This window comes from Rhipicephalus microplus, unplaced genomic scaffold (genome assembly GCF_043290135.1).
Source record: "Rhipicephalus microplus isolate Deutch F79 unplaced genomic scaffold, USDA_Rmic scaffold_533, whole genome shotgun sequence".
NCBI classification, from domain to species: Eukaryota; Metazoa; Arthropoda; class Arachnida; order Ixodida; family Ixodidae; genus Rhipicephalus; species Rhipicephalus microplus.
The window spans coordinates 4,949-31,095 of NW_027465093.1; the positions used below are offsets into that span (position 1 = coordinate 4,949).

Sequence of the window (26,147 nt, forward strand, 5' to 3'; positions counted from 1 at the left end):
TGCCTGTTTCTATGCCTATCTCGCAAAAAAAGTATTTGCCAATCTTTCATCACGCGACGCCATAGTTGCCGTGAAAGAAAAAAATGAATACCCCCCCCCCCCCCCCCACCCAATAAAATTTCTGGCTACGCGCCTGCAAGCACCATCTGGTCTGTATACTTCGCATTGCTCGTGACCGTCGCTCATGCTCAGGGTCCGTGAATTGAGCCGTAGGTTGAACTGCTAATATACGTTCTGCGCCAGTGCCCAGTAAATGTTTTCACGACATGAACGGCCACCGAATGTCGTTACTAAAGTGCACTGCTTCTGCCAGGAGGTCTTTCAAAGAGCACCCGACCGCGCTGAACGGTTTACACCACTTCATCGGTTTCATTTTTGCAACCTTAATTACTTGTTGCAACCAGTTGCGTTTTTGCAACGGAGGATGCAAGACACCCGCGAATTGTGCAGAGCTCGTTAAACGAACATAATCTCGCTGTTGCAGCAGTGGGCAACAGTTCTGCAACAAAGTGTTGCGACGCCCTGCGGATGTTGCGCAGTTCTAAATGCCGTCTGCTCCGTTTCGAAATGTCGTCTGCTCGAGCTCCCTCACGGCGAGTGGTGTGAGATATCCCGCCAGAATGCATACAATCTCATTTATTGCAGCAGACCCCGCATGCCCCGTTTCTGTGCAAATCCCCGTCACCTGTTTGCCTGCCTTGCAGAAAAATAAATATGATCGATCACCAACTAGACCAGTTATCAACCTTATTGAGCCTCTGTATAGCATTTCGCCTTGATCGAAATGCGATTGTTACGACCGTGATCGTACCTGCGACCTTCGGATCAGAATTCGAACGCCGTAGCCATTGAGCCACTACAGTGCCTGGTTGTTCTAGTGATTAACATGGCAAGTAACAACAAATGCGTGTTTATTGAAAGAATGGTCGTAATGTACCAATATGAATGTCACGCAATGAGTTGCCGGATACTGCCTTTCCGCTTAAGAATTTGGTGCCAGAAACACGTTTTGTTTCGATTGCGAACTTTGTTTAACCCTTGTATACGACCTTACAGAGATTATTTCGCTGTTCCAGCTCATATTGTTCGCGACTGTACGCAGCACGTGTTTGTGTAAACCAGTTGGTGGCACTACATGCAGATACGTGCCATTTCATCTGAATTTCTGTGTTTCAGAGTGGCATCGACGTGAACAAGCCCAACTCGTCTGAGCAGACGGCGCTGGACCTAGTGCGCACATTCTCGAGCTCCAAGGCCGCCAGGGACCTCAAGGTGCTGCTCAGAGGTGAGGGCTGGAAAAGTTACGGAGAGTTTTGCACCCTTAAGGGTGTTTAGCGTGTCTATAACTAACACCCTACTAAAAGGGTGTTTCGACGAACCAAAACACCCATATCCTGAATGTTTTGGTGTTTCAAAACTCCCACGATATGAGTGTCTTAGTTTGCCAAAATACCCTTATCGTTAGGTGTTAGTTATGGACACTCAGAACGCTCCTAAGAGTGCAAATTGACGTACAGCGATGGACGTCCAGAGGATAGTGCCACCCCTTAGATTTTCGGAAACTTGTTTTTTATGAAGTAGCAATTAGTTTGATTAGCACACTCATGACTCGTATCCATGTAAAATGGTCTTCGGGATCTCTAGGCAACTTTGCACGTTGTGCGGTCATTTCACCGAAATTTAGTTACCTGTACTCAGTTCCTCCCCTCCCCCCTTCCCTACACAACCATGTTTGCCGATGCGCAACTCGGGAACAAATTGTAAGAACGCCCTTGCAGAGTGTTATAAATAAATAGTTTTGCCATGTCTGACTCTCAATTTTGTAGTGGTTTGGGCTATATAGTAGTTGGTGTTAAGTCATGTCGATTGTCATAGCGCGAGCTCAGAACTACGACAAAGAGGCAGGAAGACGAGTGCTCATCTTGTCCTTTTGTCGTCGTTCTGAGATCGCGTTACAATAGTCGTCTCAATTCCAGATTAGAAGGAATGCACCAGCCACAAGTATACGAAGTACAGATGAGAAGAGTGACACGCAAAACGCCTGGCACTCACAATGAAGAGTGCAAATTGACGTACAGCGATGGACGTCCAGAGGATAGTGCCACCCCTTAGATTTTCGGAAACTTGTTTTTTATGAAGTAGCAATTAGTTTGATTAGCACACTCATGACTCGTATCCATGTAAAATGGTCTTCGGGATCTCTAGGCAACTTTGCACGTTGTGCGGTCATTTCACCGAAATTTAGTTACCTGTACTCAGTTCCTCCCCTCCCCCCTTCCCTACACAACCATGTTTGCCGATGCGCAACTCGGGAACAAATTGTAAGAACGCCCTTGCAGAGTGTTATAAATAAATAGTTTTGCCATGTCTGACTCTCAATTTTGTAGTGGTTTGGGCTATATAGTAGTTGGTGTTAAGTCATGTCGATTGTCATAGCGCGAGCTCAGAACTACGACAAAGAGGCAGGAAGACGAGTGCTCATCTTGTCCTTTTGTCGTCGTTCTGAGATCGCGTTACAATAGTCGTCTCAATTCCAGATTAGAAGGAATGCACCAGCCACAAGTATACGAAGTACAGATGAGAAGAGTGACACGCAAAACGCCTGGCACTCACAATGACCAGTCGTTCTTGTGCCACTTCTCTCTGTGGTCCGCTGATTTCGGGAAGGGTTCATTATTTCTTCAGCCTTGGTGCAGTGAGTTTCCGCCTTCTTCGATATATTTGCAGAGATGCTCCAGGCCCTTCCAGCACGGGCCATTCGGGACCACTGCGACCCCAGCGACAGCGAGTGCCTTATCCTGCGCGAAGGTGACATGGTCACGGTGAGTGTCCGCGCATGCGCACCTGCAGAATTGTAACGCGGCTTTTGTCTGGGCGTCGACTTACCGTGACATGTAGCGTGTTTCCATGCCGAGTTAGGAAATGTCGAGGGCTGGAAGTTCCCTGTTACCGAATAGGTAATCTGGAGGTTTGTGTACCGAGATGTTGATTGCGGGCAACTATTAAACGAGACTTAACTCTCCAGGGTTGGTCATTTACCAGGTAAACGAGATAAGGATCGATCAATCAATCAATCAATAAATCAATCAATTTATATCTAGTGCTTATTATGGTCTTTGCTGGGGTACTTTTTATGAGGCTTTACATACATATACGTCTTAGGCCTCATGCTGGGAACGTCCCTTCGCACTATTTTTTCTATTTCGGAAATGATACGTCGTACGGATCTTTCATATCGCCGCTCTTAGACATCTACGCAGCCTCCCCAATGTTTGTCTTCCTGTACTCACTGTCTACCTGGGACAACAGAGTTTCCTAAAGTTAACTGGAGGGGATTCTGGCACTTCGATCGTTCATCGAGCATGAGAATGATGGGTAGTGCACGGATCTGCCTGGACTTCGTACTTGCTGGTTTCGTTTATTGCTGTGTTTTGGTTTTGTTTCGACAGTGAAAGAACAAACCGTTTTGAACTTTGTGACCCTTGAACTGGTTAGCCTAAAAGGTTAAAGCAGTGAAGTACAAGGGCTGAACGTTTGCCGATTGTCGTTTCGTGACAACACAAAGCCACGTGAAGCCTACCGGAGCCGAATGTACGAAAATTAGGCAAATCCATGCACTTACCATCACTCCCATGCTCGCTGTGCGTTGCAACTCGCACAGACACAGCGCTAACAGTTCCCTCTAGTGTACTTGTAGGAAACTCTGTGGATGTGACGTCACATGCGCAGGTCCTGGAGCAGTGCGAGAGCGGGCGCTGGAAGGGCATCGTGTTCGGGCCGGGACACAGCTCGCGCGCCGGATTCTTCCCGGCCACCGCCGTGCAGCTGCTGCACAGGCAGGGTGAGTCATCGCACACATCGATACGTGCACTGATTAGCGAAGAAGAAGAAGGCTGTCTTGGCATGTGAGTCGATGACCCACAAGTCCTTTATGGCGTTGCTTATCTCGCTCCTTCGGCTTGGCTCTATATGGTAATTATATAACATATGTAGGAACTTCTATGCCGACTTAACGAGAAGACTCTCTGACCGTTCGTCGGATGCTGTGTCCCGTATGACGAGTCGCTGTCTACATATAGATGTATTGAAGGGAAAACGTTGATGGTGTCATTAAATAACGGTAAAGGGGAGCTAGAGGCGAAAGCGTATGTTCTTCGCTCATTAAATATTTTGACATGTTCCCCGTCTATTCTTCAGCTTATTTAATTATGTATTTCAGTGTACATTACAGACCCCACGCCAAGCATTGTGTAAGGGGTGGTGGCTTCGGGGCATGATATGACAGCTGAGAGAGAGAAAAACGGAATACAGGAAAGGCAAGAATGTCTGCTGTAACATCGCGCTTTTAAACGTCTTACAAATAAGAATATTTCAGAAAGAACTATTCAGGATAGTTAGAAATAGTTAGTTAGAGACAAAAAAAGTGCTATTAGTCCTGTGGATGACATATGCATCCAGAAGATTGACTCATTTTGTCGATCCATACGTGATGACCCGAAAGCCAGTGTTGCTGCAGGAAACAAAATCGCCAAAGCCAGTGGTTTTAGTTTGACGTATACTGAGCTCTTCAACGTGTGCGCTGTGATGCATGACGGGACACTTCGGCAACTTCAACGGAAAGATTGGACTACAGTTTTTTGCTATAATGACAGGGCCAACGCCTTCTCTATAAAATGATGCCTGCGGCGTGAGTCGAAGAGCTGGTTCCCGGCCCTCTCCTGTTTTCTTCTCCTCCGTTCCCCCAAACAGTGTCGGCTGCGAGCGCTCGCGGCGGTGGCCGCTTCAAACCTTGCAGCCTTCGAGATTAAGACAATGTCTACTGCCGTCTCGCAGGCAACACGATCGTCTCTTTGTGATGGCGTCGCTTCTGAATCAAGCATAAGTAGTAGTGTTAAAAGTTCCTCTTGTACAGTGACCTTAAGTAGTGTCGGCTGCGAGCGCTCCTCCCGGAGAAAGCAGTGAAATACTGGGAACCTCCTGTCCCTTTGGAAAAACGTGCGACGTCGCAGGCTTTTTTCTTGAGGGCGCGTTGACATCGGCCAAGGTTAACTTTGCCTGTATGCCGCCTGCAATGAGCAAATTTGGGCTTCTTTACTCGCCTAGTCGCTCGTAGAATTTTCCAGTTTTTTGGGCTCGTATCATTTTACTAGCAAGTGTACTTAATATAGTGGTCATCATGTCCACCGACAACGCGTTTTTTATTTCACTAATTACGCGTCTGTCAGTGAATTTATGTAGTTTAATGTTCAAGTCAAACGTACGTTGGGGCAAACGAGCGATGTTAATGATGAAATGGTAAACGCGAATTAAACGGCATGGAGCTGACAGCGGAGACAGTGTTAAGAAGTAAATATATGCTTTTGTTCGTAGTTGCGTGTAGTTTCGCTATACTAAAAGTTTATACGCTATTTTTTCAACAGTGACATTTTGTTACTATAATTGAAAATGTTTACGAGTAAGGAAAATTCATTAGGTTTCTTCTTCCTTCTGGCTTTCTCGCGAAGCTCGTGCTCCCACTTTTTTTTTGTAAGGGATGGGGGGGGGGGGGGGAGGTTGTGTTGAGAGGATTGTTTGCTCGTTAACCTGGCACCGCTGTGTGGCAACTCCGGTATCTGCACTTACAGCGGAAAACGCCCCTCACCACGTACGAGATTTGCTTAGCTCTCCGAAATGCGCGTTGCGTCAGTATCTCGCGGGGACTGGCGTCGAAAGAGGGTCGTGCAGGGGAGGAAGTGGTGCTTGACGTCATTTCCGGTCGGGGGGTCACTGGCGCGCGCTGATTGCGAGCGGTGTCGCGATCCTGGCGCGCGCGCGACTCGCGCCAGCTGTTTCCCCACCGCGCCGCGTGTATCGGCGTTCCGGTCGACTCCCGGGACCCCACCGGAAGTTACTTCCTCCAGGGCAGAGCGGCGAATCGGCTCGTGTTTCGCTCCCCCCCCCCCCCTTTTTTTTTCCTCCTTTGTGACGACGTGTTTTCCACCACCTGCGAGGATTCATGATGGTAGATCGGCAAGCTGCGAACGCGTGCTTGAAAGGACTGTTTCATGCGATCGTGTATGCTTTCTACATAAATTCTGTGCATGTTTGAGCATCTGCGCGTGAAAATTGCCGCGTCCGCGCGCCGCTGTGCAATCGCGCTGGGAGCCTGGTGATAGTTACAGCGCGAGAACAGAACGACAACACGGAGACAAGAAGGACACGAAATATGCCGATTGTCTCTGCGTCGTCGTTCTGTTCTCGCGTTATAACTATCGCGATGTCATACCAACTAGCCCAAGCTGCCACACGTCTAGGGAGTCCGGTGTTGGGTGCGCTATTGACGCGCACTCACGAAAGCGTGTTCTGTTCTGGCGGCTGCCTAGCATTCAGAAGCAGTCGCAGATTGCGACACTCTATCCAAAATACAGGCGGCCATTTTTTTTTTAACCTGGATGCGCGAGCGTCGACCACCTAGTCGATAAGTGACGAAATGAACGAGGATACGTGCATGCCTGCAACGAACAGCCCTGTGCAGCTGTCTGCTGCTGAGCTGTTCCGGGAACCGGACTCACACGCGACAGGCACTTCGATTGATTGATTTGTGGGGTTAACGTCCCAAAACCAGCATATGACTATGAGAGACGCCGTAGTGGAGGGCTCCGGTAATTTTGACCACCTGTGGTTCTTTAACGTGCACCCAAATCTGAGCACACGGGCCTACGACATTTCCGCCTCCATCGGAAATGCAGCCGCCGCAGCCGGGATTTGAACCCGCGACCTGCGGGTCAGCAGCCGAGTACCTTAGCCACTAGACCACCGCGGCGGGGCGACAGGCACTTCGAACGTATTCACGCAGAGGAAAAAAAAACGAGTATGGTTACGCTGTAACTATAGTCGTTTTCTTGCGCTGTGCAAATATGCTGATTCCAAATCACCAGCTGAAATACGTATGCTTGGGCTATAGCCCAAGCATACGTCTTATGAAGGCGCTTACAGACTCGGCTGTCGATGCTCCCGCATTGTGGTTACTAAAGAAGAGAGATAGATTAGGGATGGCGGCCTCATTGTTCAGCGTTCTAGATCCCTATCCAATAAAGGCAATAAGGGCAAGGGCATCGCAACAGACACGGACTGGTCAAGAATAAACACCCGGCGCTTATTGTCAGCAGCATTGAGGAAGACTATATTTATTTATTTACTTACACGGCTGCTGCGCACCGTGGCTCCTTTATGACGCGCAAGTCACCATTTTGATGTGTGTTTTTTGCACCTGACGTCGTCACAATTAACCCAGTTAGTGCGTAAGGTCGCGAGCATCAGTAAGTGTGAACTTTATTGAGGTCCTGAAGCGAAAGAAAGCGTTGCCAAAAGCCCCGCCAAGTTTATACTCTAGCGTGGCAACACGATGGTGTCGATGCCAGTAGGTGGTCCTCGTGGAAATCGACTTTAAAGGGGCCCTGCAACACTTTTTGAGCACGTTCAGAAAACGCTGCTGTTCAGAAAACGCTGCTGAGAAAAGCCTCCCGACAACACGTGAGCGAAGTATTGTAGCGCAGCACGTGGCCTGGAATCCACAATAAATTATTAAAGTAAGCTAAACATTGCTTTCTTTTCTCTCGACAAATTGTAGAAGGCGCTCAAAAGCCATTCGAAAAAAGCCCGTATATCAGCCATTGGCTAATTTGAACATGGCGCGCTTGGTCGTGACTTGTACACGCGTGTGCGTGCGATTACACTGAAAAAGCCGCGCATTCAAATAAAAAAAAACAGAAAAAGTGCTCAAGGTGACGAAGCGCGTGCCGTATTCTTTGCTCCTGCCGTCCCTCCCTGCTTAGCTTCCAGTGCTTTCGTCGGGACGAGAGAAGAGAGAATGCAATCTGCAACTCGACTCGAACAGGACGGATGCTTAAAATTTTTAGCCGCGTTGAATTCGCGAGGCAATAAGCTCTTTCAGTGAATTCATTCCATGGTTAGTTGAAAAAGTGTTTCAGGGCCCCTTTAGTGCCAACATAAAGACTTACCGAGATTCATACACTCTAAAAAGTTTTGAGGAGTAACTGCGCCGTTCATCCGAAAAGGGCGCTTTACTCCAACAAAGGATGAACTGCAGAAGCATGCGTGCCGTGCGCAAATTTCGGAGAGCAACTGCTTAGTCCTTCGTCAAAACGAGAGAAACGGGAGGACGAATTGCAACACTTACTCCTGTACGCCTAGAGAATGAGAGGGAGGGACGCGGGGGGTGAGCGAGTAGGTTTCCTTTCACTGTTGAGCACTTTTTTACAAAGTGCATTACGAAGTGTCCGTGCCTGGAAAATATATATAAGTGGCCGTAACAATACTCGTTCGTTTCTCGCAAGCAATAAGTGGATAAAATCGCTTAACTAGTCCACAATTACGAAAACACACGCATGCACACATGATCCGCATTCGGCGGAATTCGATGTCCAGCTTGCTTGATCGATCAGATCGTGCACGGTTTGTTTCCTTGCTTTTATTTCCACCTGCGCCGCAGTCGCGTTTATTTATCAGCTGCAACGTTATTTTATTTTAAAAAATCCTCTTAAGTGCCGACATGGTGACTTTACTACTGTGGTTCCCGTACACCTCTGTGGAACACGTTTACCCTTGCTTTAGATATCGCTGTAGCTTCTCGATCGCACTGTGAGCGCCTTCTCGTCTGAGCATGCTTGTAATACGTGCCAAACGAATATGCACACTGTGACGCGTGCGTCGTCAACATTCCTTCCTCCATGGTCATCAAATTGTCGTACCCGCGCTGTTGCAGCGGAACGGCGTGCTGGTAGTGTCGTAGTGTCGGAGCTTTTTTTTAAATCACGGAGACGTTGTGCAGCTCCAAGGCATGCAACGTGGCATATTTTCGCTAAAGGGTCGACGTTGTAACGAGGGCAAGGTTCTGTTTAGCGTTGCTTGAATCAGTTGCCAAATTTTGGACTCAGTGTTGCCAGACTGCCAACAAATTTGGCGAAGAAATTTGCCCCTGTAGTTGTGCCTTCCCCGTGAGGGCTTTGTGTCGTCCGCAGTGCATTTCGCAAGTGCGTGTGCGACGTTGGCCATTTTAATTAATGGAATGTTGCGCTGCGATTGTGCCAGATATTATGAATTTTGGCTATTTGGGCCCTGGGAGTCCAGAGCAATCGAGCGACCTGATGTCTTCAACATCCACTCAATATATTTAAATGAATAACATCAAGAAGAGGATCCTGCAGGTCATATTATATAAGCTGACCCGCCTGTAACGTCACCTATCCAGCCAATAACAAAAATAAACAAACATATAATAGCCCCCCCCCCCAAAAAAAAAACAAGTGCTTCTGAAACACAATTGTTAAAAAAGTTTTGTTTCTCATTATTGTCATTCCAATTTCATCCCCCCTGTACGTGAAGGTAGTCTTCGATGTAGAAATGAGTTGAGCATATATTCAAGATCGCTGCTGAACGCAATCAGCAGAGATGTTCCTTTCGCAAGAGATTGTGCCTGATCACCAGAGATCTCAACTCGAAAAGGATCTTTGAGATACACTTCTGGAAGGTATCTCTGGAGACAGGCCCGTAACGGAAGAGGGAGGGGGGGGGGGGGGACTCGAGTTTTTCTTGAAATTCGAATAAAGAGGTTGTTTTACCAAAAATAAATAATTAAAATAGGCAGTTTTCAAGGTTTGCAAGCCTACTTAAAAAATGTCTGGCTACGGACCTGTCTGGAGGTGTCCAGAGACAATGTCCTGCCACATCCCCTTCTCAGACACAACAAAGTGAGATGGTGCATCCATCTTTTGCATCTGAACTGTGTGCATGTGTATCTCCAAAACACTGAAATTGCCAGTGTCCTTATTGTATTAAATAACTCATTAAGTCCGAGCTTTAGTAACCCATAAGTGCCCTCTCCCTGACAGTGGGGCAGGCACAACCACAATTTATCCCTCCTTGTCAGCCAATGAGAGGGATCAATTCACCCAGCAATGCCTTAATTCTAACATCACCTTAATTTCTAACATCACAAGCTTGGGCTATTTGGATATACAATGACACTATCCACACACTCCACAACACATCTTGAATTATTTGCCTCTAGTAAGCCACAGAAAGAGCCAAAGGCAAGCAAACATAGCACAAATCAGAACTCCATACCTAATCTCCATGTCCTCATTTCTTTCTTGTCAATAGGATTCAAACCCAAGATCATCACTTTAATAAGAAAGGGGGCTGTACATTCTGTTCCATGTGAAGGGGGCTGTACATTCTGTTCCATGTGAACCACAGTGTGCACTTTGATCACAGAAATAATGTCAGGAATGGTAGTGAAAGCAACGTTGTCATTTGGTTTTTAGGCCTCGGTATCTGGCATGGAAGGCTGCACATGTGTCAGACGCATTCACCAAGTTTAGTTAAATCTATCCTTGACTATCTCCCAGAACACTGAATTTATCAATAATGCCATTGCCCCCTCTTTTTTTACTGCTTTCTATAAAAAATGATGTCCAGATTTGATGGACAAGAGCTTCATGAGGCAGTTGGAAATATAAAACAGTTAAGGTATCCTGAACATTGCTTAATTGGCTCTCTTGAGCAAAAGAAATCTAGAGAAAACAAGGAATTAACTGGTGGTAGAAGTAAGAAAGATAAGCATATCATAAATGTTCATGATCTGCACGGTGTCTCACCAAGGTGGAAGAAAGTTGAAACAAGGTGGCCACAATGTTGTCTTTTGGATGTGACAAGTTGGGCAATATTTGTGCTGCTGTTGATAGCGGAAGCTGCGAAAGCAGGACAAACAGCGAGGATGCATAATAAAGCTCGGACCAAATTCATCGAGACTATTTATTGCTATGTGAAAAACTCTTTTCATGTGGAAGGCAACATGCTTGCCAGACAGAAAAAAATCATCACTATACGTGCGTCTCAGGGAGTATAGGAAAACTTGAATGGACGCCTTCATTGAATTTATCGTGCTGTAAGGTTTGCAGCTTGCTTATTTGGTTAACAAACATGGCAATCAATAAAAACAGTGCTGTTACTAGCAAGCTATATCATGTCTGAATATCAATATCCACACCTCCAGGTACAATGGCAATACAAGAGTGCCTGTGGTACCTTCTGAAAGCCAAGGTACTATTGAAGCAAAAGGAGACAGCAGCTTATGAACTAGTAGAGGCTTTTTACATTGTTAGATGGCATGTGTGTTGCATATGGCCTTCATTATTGCTCCATGACGTCTAAAATAATTACCTTCTCATTGGTCTTTAGCTAGTTATGTTGGCACATGTAGTTTGGTCAAAAGTACATCCTTTTGCAGTTGTCCTTTAGTTCTTGTCACATGCAACTTTGTGTGTATGTATATAATATGTACACATTTGTAGTTACAATAAAATTTCTGTTAACAATTGGTAATTGGTAGTCATTAATATGTCGTTTCTGTATAGTTTTGTTTGGCTCTGCAAATTTCTGTGTAAATTACCAAAGTGCCCAACTTGCTGCGTCTTGATTCTTATTAAAATTGTAAGCCTTGCCCTCAACTTCTGAATATCTCAGCAAGCTGAGATCTCAAAACTGTGAGACCCTTTATTTGCCCGGGGCTGCTGAATTCACGTGCTACTTGGAGAACCAGATTTGCCTTTATGCTTTTCTAAGTGCCATATAAGGGCTCTTATCCAATCTATGAAAGCAGAAACATATTGCACGAATGGGACTAGGCATGGGCTCTGTTTATTCATAACCATACCTTTTATAAGTATAGAATGTGTACCTGGAATGTAGCTTTGTGAAATATACTTCCATCACTACAAGTAAGCAGGACACATGTGTGTAGATTCTGCTACCTTTGCTGAATAAACTCACTAGTTTGTGGACACCCTAATGTCACTGAAGAAGCTGAAATAAAAAAGCCCATCTGAAACCACTCCTCCAATCAATTGCCAGTGAAGCTACAAAACTGTGCCCGGAACTTTAGTTATTTCAGCATATCTAACATGACAGTGTAAAATAAATAACACAAACGTATAAGCACAAATATACAATGTACAAGTGAACAAAGGGAATTAAAGACAAGACTGGATTGTACTATATGGAAAAGAGAACATTAACAGGAAATGAGAAAGGCACGTCAAGGGCTGAAGTTACCTGTTCAATTATTTTACCGATTTCATGAAAGTGCTGGGTTTCATCCTTGTTATACAGTTTTTCACTGTCCACTTGATTCAGAGAAGCATAGAAGCTATAAGGCTTATCAATGCTTGCAAAGGGACTTTCAAAAGAGATTGTAGGAATTTTGTGAAAAGTGGACAACTCATACTGGCAAGGAGGCAGGGAACATGCGCATTTTTTCACTGTCGGCTCTTGTGGGGGCAATGGCAGGGCAGGAAAAAATCTTTGGTGAGGCTGCTCTGCCCCCATCTGGAGCACAAACCTTTGCCTGAGCAAAACTTGAATGCCTGTCATTGCCGGTAGCCATGTTGTGCGCATTCACTTGAAAGATAGGCATGATTGCATACATAAAAATGTTTCATCATGTAGTTATGTTTACATAAGAAAAAAAGGTTCTTTCTATCAAGTAAAAAGCAATAAACTGTCGCTGCATTCAACAAGAAAAGGAATAAAAGTAAAATAAAAAAATTGTAAATAAAGAGACTATCTAGATATGCAGCATTAAAAACACCTAATAATCGCATACGAATTTACGAGCGTATTGATTAATATGCTGGCCAAGGCCCGAGAATACATATATTTAACGTTGTAGACACCCAATTATATTTGAAAAATTATTTTTGAAAATAAATGTCAGTTTTTAGTTCTGTTGAGTGGCAAGCCCACATATCAAGTAAGCAACCTGACAGTAATGGCAGTAATGAATTAAAGAAACGAGATAAGAGTGCATTACTTTATATTCTTAGCCACTAACTTAAAACTTCACTCAAAATAAACAGGCACCACATGTCATTGCACTCCACAGAAAGTTTATTAGAGCAGCACAAGGACTTCATATATAGTGTGTGCATGACATAAAATTTTTCATTTTTACCGTAAATACTGGAACAGTCGCATGTGTCTGTCATCCTGCCACCTTCCCCATTAATATAGACATATATTTTGTGTTTATACAAATTTTGTGTTCATACAAATTTGTAACACACACATGCTACACAAACGTAGTGAGCCTCTTTGATTCTCCATCCCTAAAAATCTGAGAAACTGTAAACAAAGTTCTTCTTGGCTGACAGAATTGCCTCAAGTGGTAAGGGACTGTCAGGAACAAATAATTAAAGAGGCCAAGTGAGCTTCGCAAAGTCTCAACTTTGCTGAAAAAGAGCATGGCGTTAGCAAGTGGCAAAATTAAAAGCAATTTTTTGCTAGGCCTTGCATTCATTATGCCAAAATGTGTGCAGCTATGTCCACTATGAACAGTTTGTGCACATATGATGTATGCAGTAGAAAATTTTCTAGCAGTCTGACTGTAAATGCACTTTCATTCAAATAAAGTGCTACTTTAATTGAATTGCCAAGTTATTTCTCAGTGACTAAATGGCATATGACAGTCTTTTATCCTCCATCTCTACCAGTCTTAGACTGCTTGAAATGGCATTTTCAGCCAGTGGGCACTACTAATGCAGTATTTTTGGCAGTCTTGGACAGTCCAGAATGACGTATTTAAGGGCCCAGTGGGTACTTGAGAAAATTATAAATATTTACAAGCGTTATGGGCATCCATCCCATATGGATTCCTAAATTGTATACATAACTAATATTATATACCCACAAATATAAAAATGTTGAGCTTGTAGTATAATTTCATGACAACACATCTAGTTACTACAAATATAACTAAATCACAATGTTTGTTTGCCATTCCTTTCTCTGCCACCATAGGCTTTGTTCACAGCACATTAGGTGAAAGATGTGCTCAATCTAAATTAATTGAAATGTAAGACTAATAACTTAGTCTGCATCTTTTACAGGACATTTTCGTCAATATTCACCTTAATTCATGACATCATGAGGCATACATTTTTGACAGCAGATAAAGTAATAACAAATAAAACGAGGTGGCTACATTTTTAATTTGAACGAATAAACAAGTGCCTGTATAGATGTGTAACTACATGCATGACTTAAAGAAAGTGTAAATTTTAAGGGCTTGTTTTCTTTGTTAAACACATTAATAATGAGATCTAACAGACAATAATGCCAAGGAAAGTATGGGGGATTTTGTTAGAAGTAATTGTAATGTAGACATGAAGAAAGATAAGTGGGTGAAAAGATAACTTGCCACCCGCAAGTCATCTTTTCGCCCACTTTGATTTCTTCATATTTACATTACAATTGCTTCGTATAATAACTGGCTCCCATACTTTCCCTGGCATTATTGTCTATTAGTTATCATGAACACATGCATGACTTGTGATATTACCACATTCATAAGCTTATTATTGTCAACTACTCAAGATCTGTGCATATATTACATTAACCTTGAGTACTTCTTTTATGTAGCAAATGCAAATATTGGTCATTTTCAGGGTCTGTTCTGATGCTTTGTATGCCATTTAATAATTATCCACTTAGCTTTACCAGATTGTGGCCATTCGATGACCCAACCTGCACCATATAAAGCTAGGTGGATGTGTCACTATACTTGGCCTAATGCAGCTGAACTTGCAGTAATTCACCTATGTATAGTGAGCTAGCTGCCTAATCAAATTGATTTACATCTTCCCTGGTCTAACATTTTTAAAATGACCTCCCACAGATATGAGACTAGCTAATTGTAGCAATAAACCACAGAATAAAAACTAACCTTGCTTAACCACAGATAAGCTGCAACTCATGATACTGGGCATCCCTTACACTAAGCTAGCCTAAATTAACTAAAACTAATATACAGTAACTTTAGCTCAAGCTAGTAGTTGTCACATTCACATCCAGCTGACGTTATTGAATTTTACCATATTACCTCATAGTGAGCAGCAGGGTCTAAACACTACAGAGATAATATGTTGTTTAATTTATGCAGGAGAGTAGCATGCTTAAAGCAATGTGGAGAGCTTTTGTTTACCGTAGTAACTATGATGGTGAGCAGCAATGTACATTGTTAATCTTCAGAAAAAGCAAATTTTGTGAGCTCTCTCTTTCGCAGTGTTCTGTGAAGAATATTGCAATGTGCAGCATTAGCTATTTTAATTTCACTAAATTTTATTTTGCTGCCAAAACGAATATATGCTGCAAGAAGATTTTTAGAGGCAGATTATGTGAAAGCAAAAAAAAGTGTGTTCATAGATTCTAAGAACTGTAACTAGCATATCTGCTATGTGTGTGAATGAAACTTCAATATGCTTAATTCATGTGGCATTCATCTCAATTCTGTCTCACTGCCATATATTTTAACTGTTAATTCAAGTGAAATATTACTTGCACGAGCATTAATTAAACAAAGTGTTCAGTTGTATGAAGTTTTTTTTAAACCCAACACCAAAGTGCTATTGAATTTTTTACAATGCTAACCCACTACATATTAACAAAATTTTCTTCAGAGTACACTTCAGTTCTGCAAACACATTTCCTGACATAATCCAATGCCCCTGAAATCATATATTGATTACTCTAAGAAGTAGAACCACACTTTTTGTGGTTCTACTATCTGAAACACAGCACCAGTGTGTCTGTTAGGCACAAATGTCTTTACCCTTTTGTCGACCTCTCACAATTTTTATCTGTACATTTGCTACAGTTCATTATAATTTATTACACCTTTACTTCTTGTGCCTTTGTTTCCATCATTTTTTCTTCGCTTCTTACCTGGAGGTTTCTGCTATTGCTTTAAAGTTTGGTGCATCTAATTACACTTTTTTGCCTTTCACATGAGCACACGAGTTGTGCACATATAGTTTTAAAAAGGTACACGTGACATCTTGACGTGAATATGTGGATTGCTTTCTGATGTGGCATCTGTTTTAACTTCTCTGCCTTTTACATAAGCTTGCAAGCTGTGCATGCATAGTTTTAAAGAAGTACACGTGATGTTTTTCCGTGAAAATGTAGATAGCTTTCTGACATGGCAGGTGTGACTGGAAAGGCATGGTATGATAAGCTATAAAAGAGAATAGTTGGTGCAATAAAGTTCCGCTGTAATTTCACCGCTTGTCTAGTACACTGTGTTCCTTAGTCCTCATCCTTTTGCTGCACTGTGTTTCCTCAGCTAAGTATATACCAACTCACTCAAATCAAAGTATTGGTGGAGGTCAACATCTGATGTATGCTTCTCTTGTGCAACATGAACGAAATAAATGGAAGTAAGCGTCCCATTCGACAGCGCTCAGTAGCAGGAGCTTAGACTTATTTACAGTAAAACATAGCTTTGAACGTTGAAGTATTTCAACAGATGTATGCTGATATGCTGGTCACATATTTCTGGGTTTTGGACTTGCCTTTAGCACACTAATGACCATAGGTCGGTAAAAAAACTGGAGCTCGCTCAACAAATATATGTAATCTGCTCTGAGGGCTCACTTCGACTCAAACCCACTAAAACTTGTGTCAATTGAACTCACTCAGACACACAATTTTTCTCAGCTGAACTCACTCAGACTCACCACTTGACCCGAGTCTGAGTGAGCCTGAGTGAGTAGACTCATGAGTCCACGAGCGTAAAATCAGCTTTTTCAATCATGGTGTCAATACGCTTTAATGCCAACATCTCACAAAATCCGTCCTCTACGAAATGCATTTTGATTTTACATCATCAGATATCAGTTATTAGGGTTACAGGACATTAATACAAAGTATGCGACTCAAGCAAGATATTTTCATCAAGGACCTCCCAAAAAGTTTGTGAGGCAGGTCTCCCTAAGACATGTGTGAATAGACACCACCATAAAATCCCGAACAAGCCCCACGATAAAGTAAAATCTGCTGAGAATTACAGGGGAGGGGGGGCTTGCTCGGTCATGGATCGAAATTTATGATAGCGAAGGAAGAGCCACTAAGAATAAAGAATGCACACCCATGCTTCTAATTAAATGCTTCATTGAATACACATGCATTAATTCTTTTCATTCGTCCTCGTTGGGTGAATAAAAAGAGTGAATGCCACAGTGAAAATGAAAAGGGCAAGAAGGGGGGAGTCATATTTCAGATTTTACGAAAAATAGAGGGGCACTTGTGTTCAGAATTTTACAGTATAAAAGTAAGCCAATATAATATTAACAGCAATGATGGGACAACAGCGGGGCAATAAAAGGTGGAGCTCACTGAAGAAATATATTTTTCCTTTAGGGCTCACTCTGACTCACGAACATTTTCATAAACTGCACTCACTTACCATCAAACTCACCACAATATTACTCACCTGGACCAATATGAGCGAGTCTGCTCAAAATTTTGCTGATCCGTGGTGATGACACCTTATCTTTGTGCAATTCAGAAAAACCAGCATTTGTGAGCGTTTTTTCACACACTTCTAACATAGGATTTTGCAGTCTTATTACATGTACAGTATTCTAGTTGTCTGAATAATTGGTTGACTTAGGTTTGTTTGTACTGCTTCATTACTGTTCGATTCATTTTTTCGACTTCGAATCTTATGGAGGAATACAAGCAATTTCTAGCCTAGACGATATGCACGCTCATAACAGCAAACCATTTTATATACTACTACATGAAGTTGCTTTAACTTAGCATTCTAAAGCGTCACCTGAGGCAAGGTGAAAAAAAATGGGATACGATTGATTGAGAGCAATGAGATAGGGCAGCAGAGTTTCAACTAATTTATTTTCTAAACTACTACTAAATTTATATATTTATAGATATGCCCACAAAAAGAGGGTGCAGTGCAAGTACACTATCACAGAGCACAAATAGCTATCACACAGCACCATATAATTGTAGCCATTCATTTTAAAACAAAGAGATTGGAGGGATACTGATGCATCATCCCCCTTCTTCTGTAAGTGAAACGTCTAGTCCTCCACATGCATGCTAAGGTTTCCCTACTTCTTTCTACCACACAAACTTCTCCGAACAGTGGCATGCAGCCACACAAAGCACAATGGAATGGCAGGTGTGAACCTACGCCATTCTTGGTCTATATAATTATGCTCTTTTAGGTGATCATAAACGCAGGGTCCGGTTCGACTTACGTATGCCTTGCCACAGCTCAACGAAATTTCATGAACAATGCCCACCAAGCAACGCAGCTGGGCATGCTTCATTTCTCATGAAAGCTTGGCTTTTTGCGAAGAAACGTGGGCACGAAGTTTCGAGAGCCTGTTGGGTGCCGAGAAAACGACTGGAACGTCATGCCTTTTTGTAACCTTTTCCAAATTGTGGGCAATCTTGTGTGTGTAAGGCAGAACCAATGGCCTCTTTTTATGTACACTCATACTGCCTCCTGCATCCTTAAAGTTCTTGGAGGAGAAATTGAGACACACTGGTTAAAACCACTGAAGAGAGGCCTGCTGCAACCAGCCTTGTAATCTGTACACGAAAACTGTCGTCTATGATGTGCTCAGACAACTTGAACAATGCAAATCAGAGACATATTGTCGCTATGGGTCTTTTCACGGTTTTTTTTATGCGTAGGTTCATAAGACAGGTGGACAGGCTTAGCTGTTAAAAGAACAGTACATTTTTCAATAGCATTAGAGGTATTGTTCCAGGAAAGGTCATCAGGTATAACAACAAAGCCACCTATTCCCATAATGAAGAAATGTACAAGCACAATAAACACTTTTACATAAACACCATTATGTATTACATTAATTATTAATCACCAAGCAAATGTACAAAATGCACATCAAAGGGCCCTTAACCGCACAGAGGTTGAAATTCAGTTGTGAGGAAGTTGTGCACGAGTGTTCAACAAGCCGTGAGAATTTTCTGAAATGGTGCCATAATAACGGAGTTAGACGTGTTTAATTAATGAAGTATGGCGATCGCTCCTCTCACTTTTCTCTTCACTACCCGAATAGGTATCCTCTCCAAAAGCTGCTTTGCTTTCCCTCTCTTCGAGTGACCCTCCTGATCTCGCATGGCATGCTGGTGCACATGAGGTCTGTGTGTGGCTGGTACAGACGCGGAGAACGGGTACTGCTGGGATGGCTGGGAAGTGGCTTTCACGGGCAACACAACGAACAACAAGCAGCACAGACAGCTGCTTGCAGACTAATCGGAAGTACGCAGTGGGTTTTTGTTTGACTAATCGCTGTATGATTTGTGTTGCAGCAATATATTCAATTTCCTGACATCACATGGGAACCAGAAAGGCCTAAAAAGGAGTGATTGTTTCTTGAAATTTGTGGCACGCCGGCAGCTTGTAGCACTGCCATGTGTGGCATCGTTGAACGTGACGGCATTCTGCAGACGGTGCGCATGTTTACTTGAAAAGTTTGAAAAAATATTGAGGTGGTTTAGGGGCCCTTAAACGCATAATTCACGCCAGAGTAAAGTCATTGTGCCTGACAAGTCTTGGGTGTTTTCTGGATTTCTTTGCTGTTTTCCATTTGAAATTTTTATATTAAAGGGAGCGACAGCCTATTTTCTAGGTGCCTGTTTTCATTAGCGCTACGGAAAGCTTGCCAGCCGGTGAGTCTAATCATGTAATGGTAAAGAAGAAAGCACCGCGAAACATTCATAATTCAGAATTGTTCTATCTGTAATGAATATGAAGTCGTGTACCTATATGCTGCAAACAGTGAGCGCAAGAACAGTTCATGTTAGAGCGCAGTGGTTAAATGAGCATGTGTGCGGTTGACGCACATGCACACGACTCGACTTAGTCCACTGGCAGCCACGATGGCAGTGCCGCTTCTCACTCACCATGCAACTTCTTTCATGTCGCAGCGCAGAATTCATATTGCTTTAGCGCAGCTCAGTTTGAGCGTGAAGATGCTATGCAGTCAAGAAGGGGAAAAAAACAGATACAGACGACAGTGTCAGCGCAATATTAATTTATCATGCATCAACTCGCCCATTCAGCAGTACTAGTCTATTTCAGCGCAGAATTGAGCAGGGCTAGATATTAATACACGTATTTTAATTTTGCTAACTGGCATACATGATGGTGTCAAGACTATGTACAGCAAAATGATTGACTTCGTAGTCCATATTCCAGCTTCAAGGTTATTCTGCTAGGCTGCACAAAAAGATGGTGTTTCTTACATTTAAGCACGATTTAAAATATAAATCCTAGTCACAACATGAAAAGAATGCTGGAATCGGTCAGTATATTTCACGGCCTTTTCATTTTTCCTATGATCTAAACGCACATTCTGGCCTGTTGTCGGTCCCTTTAAGGTGAATTACAGCACAACTTTTATGTCGCAAAGGTGCACTTCACAACATAAACAGGAAAGTTCACTGATTCACTCAGCAACCATGCAGTCTGGCATTAATGCATTGTTCAAGTGGTTATATGTTGCCCATTTCTTGTGACAAGATGTATTTGGGGTGAGGCCCACCACTGGAGGCGCGAGCCCTGCAATCGCGGTAGCATGCAGAGTTGGATCACGTGATCTCGCCTCGCTCTGGCGAAGGAAAGCTGGTGGTTGGATGCGTTGTTTTCACTTTTGAACAGCGTTGTTTTGCTCTCACTTGATGTATGCGAACTTCTACAGACTACACAATCTGGAAAGTTTGAAGCAAAAGTTATCGGCGGTGTGCTGCAGCGTGCTACGTACACGATGACACCGTCGCGGCCGCTGACAATAACACTGTCACCTCTCTCTTTCTATTTGTTGTGGTTGTTAATTCAAGCCTATGGGGTTAAAATAAGCACCGACCACGATTGTTCACATGAAAGCAGAACGTTTCAATTACCACACGGGAGCCTCGTTCAATAAAAAAATGAATGTGCAAACAGACCGATTATGCATATTTTAAAATATGACGTCGTAAAGGCCGCGTCGCGATGAAAGCTCGTCCTCCCTGTGTGGAGGGAGCCTAGGCGTTTTAAATAAGGTTGTTCTCTTTCTCACGACGCACGTACGTAGATGTGGCAGAAGTCTTTGTCATTACATTTAAGAATGTGCGCCGTCGTCTGAATTGTCAGAGAGTGAAGATAAAGCCCGGAAGTTCAGTTCTTTCCCTTAATTTTTGCTAATTTAACCTATTCCGGTCTATTTCGTGGCCAGTTGCTTCTGCGTGTTCGGCCAGCACGTTCGACGAAACCTTCGTTCTTGCATCATACATGTGCCGCTCCAGTCTGCTAAAGCTGCTTTTCTCGCCAAGGTAACTTCTACCACAGTCTGCGCCACCCCCACTCCCCTCTCCTCCCCGGGTGTCTGCCCCATGTGTGTACTCAAGCACACAGGTTTCTGTCTGCCAGTGGTGTAGCCATGGAGTGGCACACCAAGTCTGTGCCCCCCCCCCCCCCACCTCTTCCCCTGAAATTTTTCCATGGCAAAAAGCGCACGAAATAACAGACAACCACATCTGCCTCCCCCCCCCCACCTCCCAACTCTATCAAGGTGGTGCCCCCTCCAGAAAAAGTTTCTGTCTATGCCCCTGCCGTCCGCGACTTCAGCTCACATGGTTCTTTGAGTCTGCAAAATGGGCTCACGGCCACTTCTCAATGTTGTTTTGATCTACAGGCGGAAACGTGGCCAGCTTCGAAAACTGATTCATCTTCTAATAGCTACCGTGAAATGTCACACAGCTTATGAATGAAGTTGGAAAGAAACTGGACACTGGCATTTTTACCGAAACATGAAATTGCCATTTAGATCACGGTACAAAAGATGTACCTCGCAGAATGTCCTTTCAAGGGCACAAAATAATACAACTGGCGCGCAGTCTGTTCGCTGCGCTTATCAAACCCGGTCGGGATTGCTTTTTCTTTTTTTATCACGATTTACCTCTTCGTAGAAGCTGTGGAACTGGCAATCATTCATTGTTTTCACTCATGTGTGGCTCAATGGGGATCAAATGCGCACCGTCTAACAACCGTACAAAATTTTCACAATAAATATTAGGATCGTGCCGCAGAGAAACTTCTCCTCGTGTGAAATTTTACCTGCATATTTACAACTCTGAATGAGGCATGCATGTGCATGTGACTCGCACGTTTGCCCGATATCATAACAGAAAGGTTGCGGCTGTAATAATCCTGTGCTGCTTCCCACAAAGCGGGGAATCCATTTGCGCTGAGCTTCGTAAGGATATGTGTGCTAAGCAAAAATGAAAATTTGCGCATGCTTGTCGTGTCAACCGCGGTACGTCTTTAGATGCAAACCTACAACGAATGAAAAAGTGTAATTGCGCACACTTCTTTCAGCAAAAATAACTCTTTGTCACAAGCACGCGTGAATACCCATTTGATGCTTCAATTCGACATGGAATGAGTCTCTACCTTTTACAAAAACAGAGAGCTCGGCCAGACGACGCCGGCAGTGAGGCATTATGAGAAGTGTAAAACTTTTCCAGAGCAGTTATTTAGCACTTTGCACAGTCAGTAAAGAAGCTACGGCAGCATTTCTATGATTTCGTTGAGTGAAGTACGACAAGAATAACAAAAAAAAAGAGACGCAAAAGGGGCTACGGGCTGCGCGCGAGAAGGCTGGCGGAGCAATCCAACCACGTACATCATAGGAATGCATCTGCATGGTGGCGCCATGGTATATCCTTGCTCCCAATACTGTACAACAAAAATGATTTCTTCCCGATATTCGTCTTTAAACATAGGACTCTATTTTCATACATTCCCTTATGAGTTTAAGAAAAAAAATCTAGAAATGAATCACTCCACTGAATAGTTCATACAATACTGTCAAACAATGCACAAGTTGTCTACCAAGTTTCCCACTTGGGGACCAGTTCACCTGTCCCATAGAGGTCCAGCAGGTATGGCTCATATCTCTCACTAGCTTCTTGAAGTTCCTGCTCATCTGCTCTTCGAACGCAATAGCAAAACCTGTGCCTGTCGAAGCACTCAACCACCAGTGTTCTCGTGAGTGTGTAGAGCACTCCTCTCGCCACAAGTAGTCGCTCAATCTCATAGAACTGTGGTCCCTCCTCTGTTCTCCGAACTAAAACACTCCCAGCATGGTACGTGCGTCGGTCGACCATTGCATTTTGTACTTCATGCACTGTCTTCGACAAAACTTCTTTGGCACATGTTGGCAGTGTGCTCCATTTAACAGGCCTGCTTCCTGAGGCTTCTAGTTCCTGGTATAGCTCAAAGTTTTTCAGATGACAGCTCTGTTTCATCTGGTGCCTTTCGGCCAGAGTATGTGTCAAGTTTCTGTAGTTCTTGATAGTTGCAGCCATTTTTTTGAAGCTTTGGTGTTTAGCCTCAAATCTCATCGACCAAAAGTTCTTGAGTGGGCCAAGCTCACGCACAAATCGAGCATAGTGAACCATATAATGCAGCTTGGGGATGAGTGCTCCAGGGCCATACCTGGCTGAAAAATCAACCAAGAAGCTTTGCACAAGCACGTCCAAGTATGCAAGGCGGGCCGATGAGATTTCAGCTGCAAAAATTATATCAATGATCTCGCGAAACTTCAACAGGAGCTCCCAATCTTCATTGCCTTCTGGGATCCTCGTTCCAAGGATGAGTGGTAAAAATCTCATCAAACACCATTTGCTGGATGCCGTTCCTGCCAATACAGCATTACTGTTCAGAAACGACATATTGATTGCAGGAGGCTTGTTTTTTGTGTCGTTCTTCCCGTACTTGAATGCCCACACCAAATCCAGATCCTGCTTGGATAGCAACCTACTAGATAAGAGCGATCTTAAAACTTGCCGAAGCACGGATTCTGCACCACCTTCCAATATGTCATGCATTAGGTCTGGAGGCAACTGCCGAGTCACATCAAAATAGGGAAGCTGGAGCAGGGGAGAGGCCTCATTGACACCATACAGACGTCTGTTGGCTGTGTTCACAGCTACAGCTGCAAGGTGCAATTCATGCCTACCTAATGTGCGTGCTTGACACATGTCTTCATGCGTTTTTTGTGCTAGCTGCTTTGAGGATATCATGCAGAATCGACAAACTCGCCCATTGCTGAAACAGCAGGAAAACCCGCCAAGGCGGTTCAGGGACAGATTGTCACCACAAAATGCAAGCACAATAACTCTGGCATTAACTTCACGCCCTTGCACACTTAATACGAGGCCCTCCTTGTGCATTGCCTTCAGGTCATCCAGCAGTGGCTGTAGTATAGGGCCTAGACCATGAGTCTTCACATATGCGTAGCGCACAAGCATGACCAGATAAATATTGTCAATCTGTGACCTATACCTGGCATGAATGTTCACCAAACTACAGTACACTGCCAGGATCTTGTGCTTTCCTCGTTTAGCTCCGAGGGGATTTACAACTTCTATTTCATCTGTGTAAAATAGAAGAATAATTGTGTGTGTGCTGCCCTCGGGAATGATAGATTGCATGTGTTCCTTGAACACCAGGCCATCTGTGTGATCTCTGTACACAGAGGTTTCATGCCTCTCAATATTTACAGGTGATTTTAAATGGGCTGCAATGTCCGGGAGCTGGCAAAGTACAGTGAGAAGCTTTGGCAATGGGACGTAATGATAGTTTGCATCCTCACCGACATAATGCTCTTCAGCTGGTACAAAAGGGAAATTTTCCTTCACATAATTGTCTCGTTTCCATTTACTCTCAATCCCATTGAACAGGTCAGGCAGAAATGAACAGCCAAGAAGATTTTGCAATTCAGGACCCATCACTGATGTCTCCATTGCATTCATAAATTCATTACCATAAGCCTTAAGCACAAGCTCGAACACCTCCTTCAGTTGGGCAAATATCTTCACAGCTGCAGCATGTGGCAAGCTGTGTTTTGTAGTGATGGAAAAAAAGAAATCCCATATGGTGGATTTAACTTTTTCCAGAAAGCGCTGAAAGTGGTCACGTGGAGCTGCAGTCTGCTGTGATTGCAAATTCCTCACAGGAGTTTTCCTATGCGAATAACCGCCGCGAAAGATTGGCAGTTCGGCGCCGTTCATTTCAGCACTGTGCATATCCGCACTGTCCATTTCGTGCCGAAGCTGTTCGCTTGACGGCAGTTCAGTGCTCCGTCGATCCCTTGGGCGCTCGAGCGACCGCTGATGGCAATTGCTGCCATTTTCTTCAAGCACGGCTGAGTGGTGACGATACAGGTGTGATCTGTAGGAGGAGAAGTTCGTGTACGTGTTGGCGCAGCCTTCGATGCCGCATATCACGCTGAAGTTCGGCTCTCCGCTGTGCTCTAACCCTATGTGCGTTATCACTCTTACCAGCTGGTAAGAGAAAAACGGGCATCTCGGACAGTACTTTGCATTCATAGTTCTAACCACAAATCACCAGAACATTGCTCGCTGGAAAGCCACACGTCCTAGGTGTTCGTAAGATTAGCAGGCGAGAACGTGAATAAGTTCATCATAGTAGACATCCGGCACATGGAAAATACGAGTCAGGAGAAACACGCCACTGAAAGCAGAATAAAGAAGCTGTCTTTTTGCTGCAGCACGGATGAAGGAACCAAACGAACGCTGTAGTCGTCGTGAACAACGCCTGGACACACGCGGGCAGTGAACACGGGTAAGGATGGGTAAGGTGGCTCAGTGTTGCCACGACACATTTAAAAAAAAAAAAAAAGTGGCTAGAACACAGAACACCTATACACTGCTAGAATATGTCTTCGAAAAATGAGTAGATCTCTTTATTCCGCTATTTGCTCTCGCTTTAGGAATGCCAAATTCAGCGCCTATAAAGGTCATTTTTATAAAACTGCACTTTTTAACAAATAGTAAAGGAAATGTCCCCGACATGAGCCGTACGTGAGCAGGATATATAAACAAGGGATACCTACAGCCTTGTACTCGCATGCAGCCGGCCAGCAACTGTTTTGGGGTTGGGAGGGGGGTGAGGCAAGCGTTACGAGTAGCTGTGGACACATATCGTAGGCAGACCAGGAATGTCCATTACACTGGCGTCTACTTCTCATTACACTGAGTAATTTATGTTATTACATTCCGAGAGTACGTCAGCACTTATAGATCGCAGACGTCAGCATTATTGAAACGAAGTGCACCTCACGGTGCGATGATGCGGATATCATACGTACGTAACGCTAATGTAATGTTTCTTGCATTGCTATAAAAACAGAGTGAACACTGGAACCACAATTGACGTTAACGCGACATGGCGCCTGTAACATAGA

At 43.8% G+C, this 26,147-nt stretch overlaps 1 protein-coding gene across 1 annotated transcript; it reads left to right on the plus strand.

Annotated features, from left to right (window-relative positions):
- The first annotated feature begins 1,174 nt into the window (after nucleotides 1–1,174).
- Nucleotides 1,175–4,120, plus strand: LOC142795034 (SH3 and cysteine-rich domain-containing protein-like). Its single transcript, XM_075885977.1, has 3 exons — nucleotides 1,175–1,285; nucleotides 2,728–2,822; nucleotides 3,730–4,120. The coding sequence occupies exons 2-3, from the start codon at nucleotides 2,730–2,732 to the stop codon at nucleotides 3,907–3,909; spliced, it is 273 nt and encodes a 90-aa protein (XP_075742092.1). The 5' UTR covers nucleotides 1,175–1,285; nucleotides 2,728–2,729; the 3' UTR covers nucleotides 3,910–4,120.
- The last annotated feature ends 22,027 nt before the right edge of the window (nucleotides 4,121–26,147 follow it).